At 40.4% G+C, this 401-nt stretch overlaps 1 protein-coding gene across 1 annotated transcript in view; it reads left to right on the top strand.

Moving 5' to 3' along the window:
• Window positions 1–252, top strand: part of LOC107563515 (E3 ubiquitin-protein ligase TRIP12-like) — a 2,663-nt gene extending 2,411 nt beyond the window's left edge. The window contains exon 4 of the mRNA XM_016248408.1: window positions 244–252. Coding sequence (XP_016103894.1) covers window positions 244–252 — 9 coding nt within the window. The remainder of the gene's footprint in view (window positions 1–243) is intronic.
• Window positions 253–401: the final 149 nt, after the last annotated feature.

Genomic DNA, 401 nt, shown 5'->3' with positions numbered 1-401 from the left:
GCTAGTTGATGCTAGTTGACCATATTCAAAGCCATTGGTTCTATCCAGCCAGAGGGCATCAGACACGTTTCATATTTAGAGCTGATGATAGTACAAAACATTATTTTCATTTCATTTGTCTCCTAGCATTGCTTTTGTGCAAGTTTGCATTTTCAATGACTTGATGTCTGGTAGTGTATGATGGCCAGTTCTCTCCGTAACTAAAGTGTTTAGTTGTGTTTTAAAATGTGAACAGATTTTCAGGTTGTGTAGTGTATTCTTTCTGTGTAATCACACGTCACACGAACTCTTGAGTAACATCCCTGGCTGTATAAATGACAGATTTGGTTGTGTCTGTAGCCGTGCAGTGCGGTTCCTGTTTGAGGTGCTGAGCAGTTTTGATGCAGAGCAGCAGAGACTTT

The sequence above is a fragment of the Sinocyclocheilus grahami genome, unplaced genomic scaffold (assembly GCF_001515645.1).
Source record: "Sinocyclocheilus grahami isolate Dianchi unplaced genomic scaffold, SAMN03320097.WGS_v1.1 scaffold877.1, whole genome shotgun sequence".
NCBI classification, from domain to species: Eukaryota; Metazoa; Chordata; class Actinopteri; order Cypriniformes; family Cyprinidae; genus Sinocyclocheilus; species Sinocyclocheilus grahami.
Note: the sequence above shows the minus strand (reverse complement) of the source record. Positions and strands in the feature narration are given on the sequence as shown.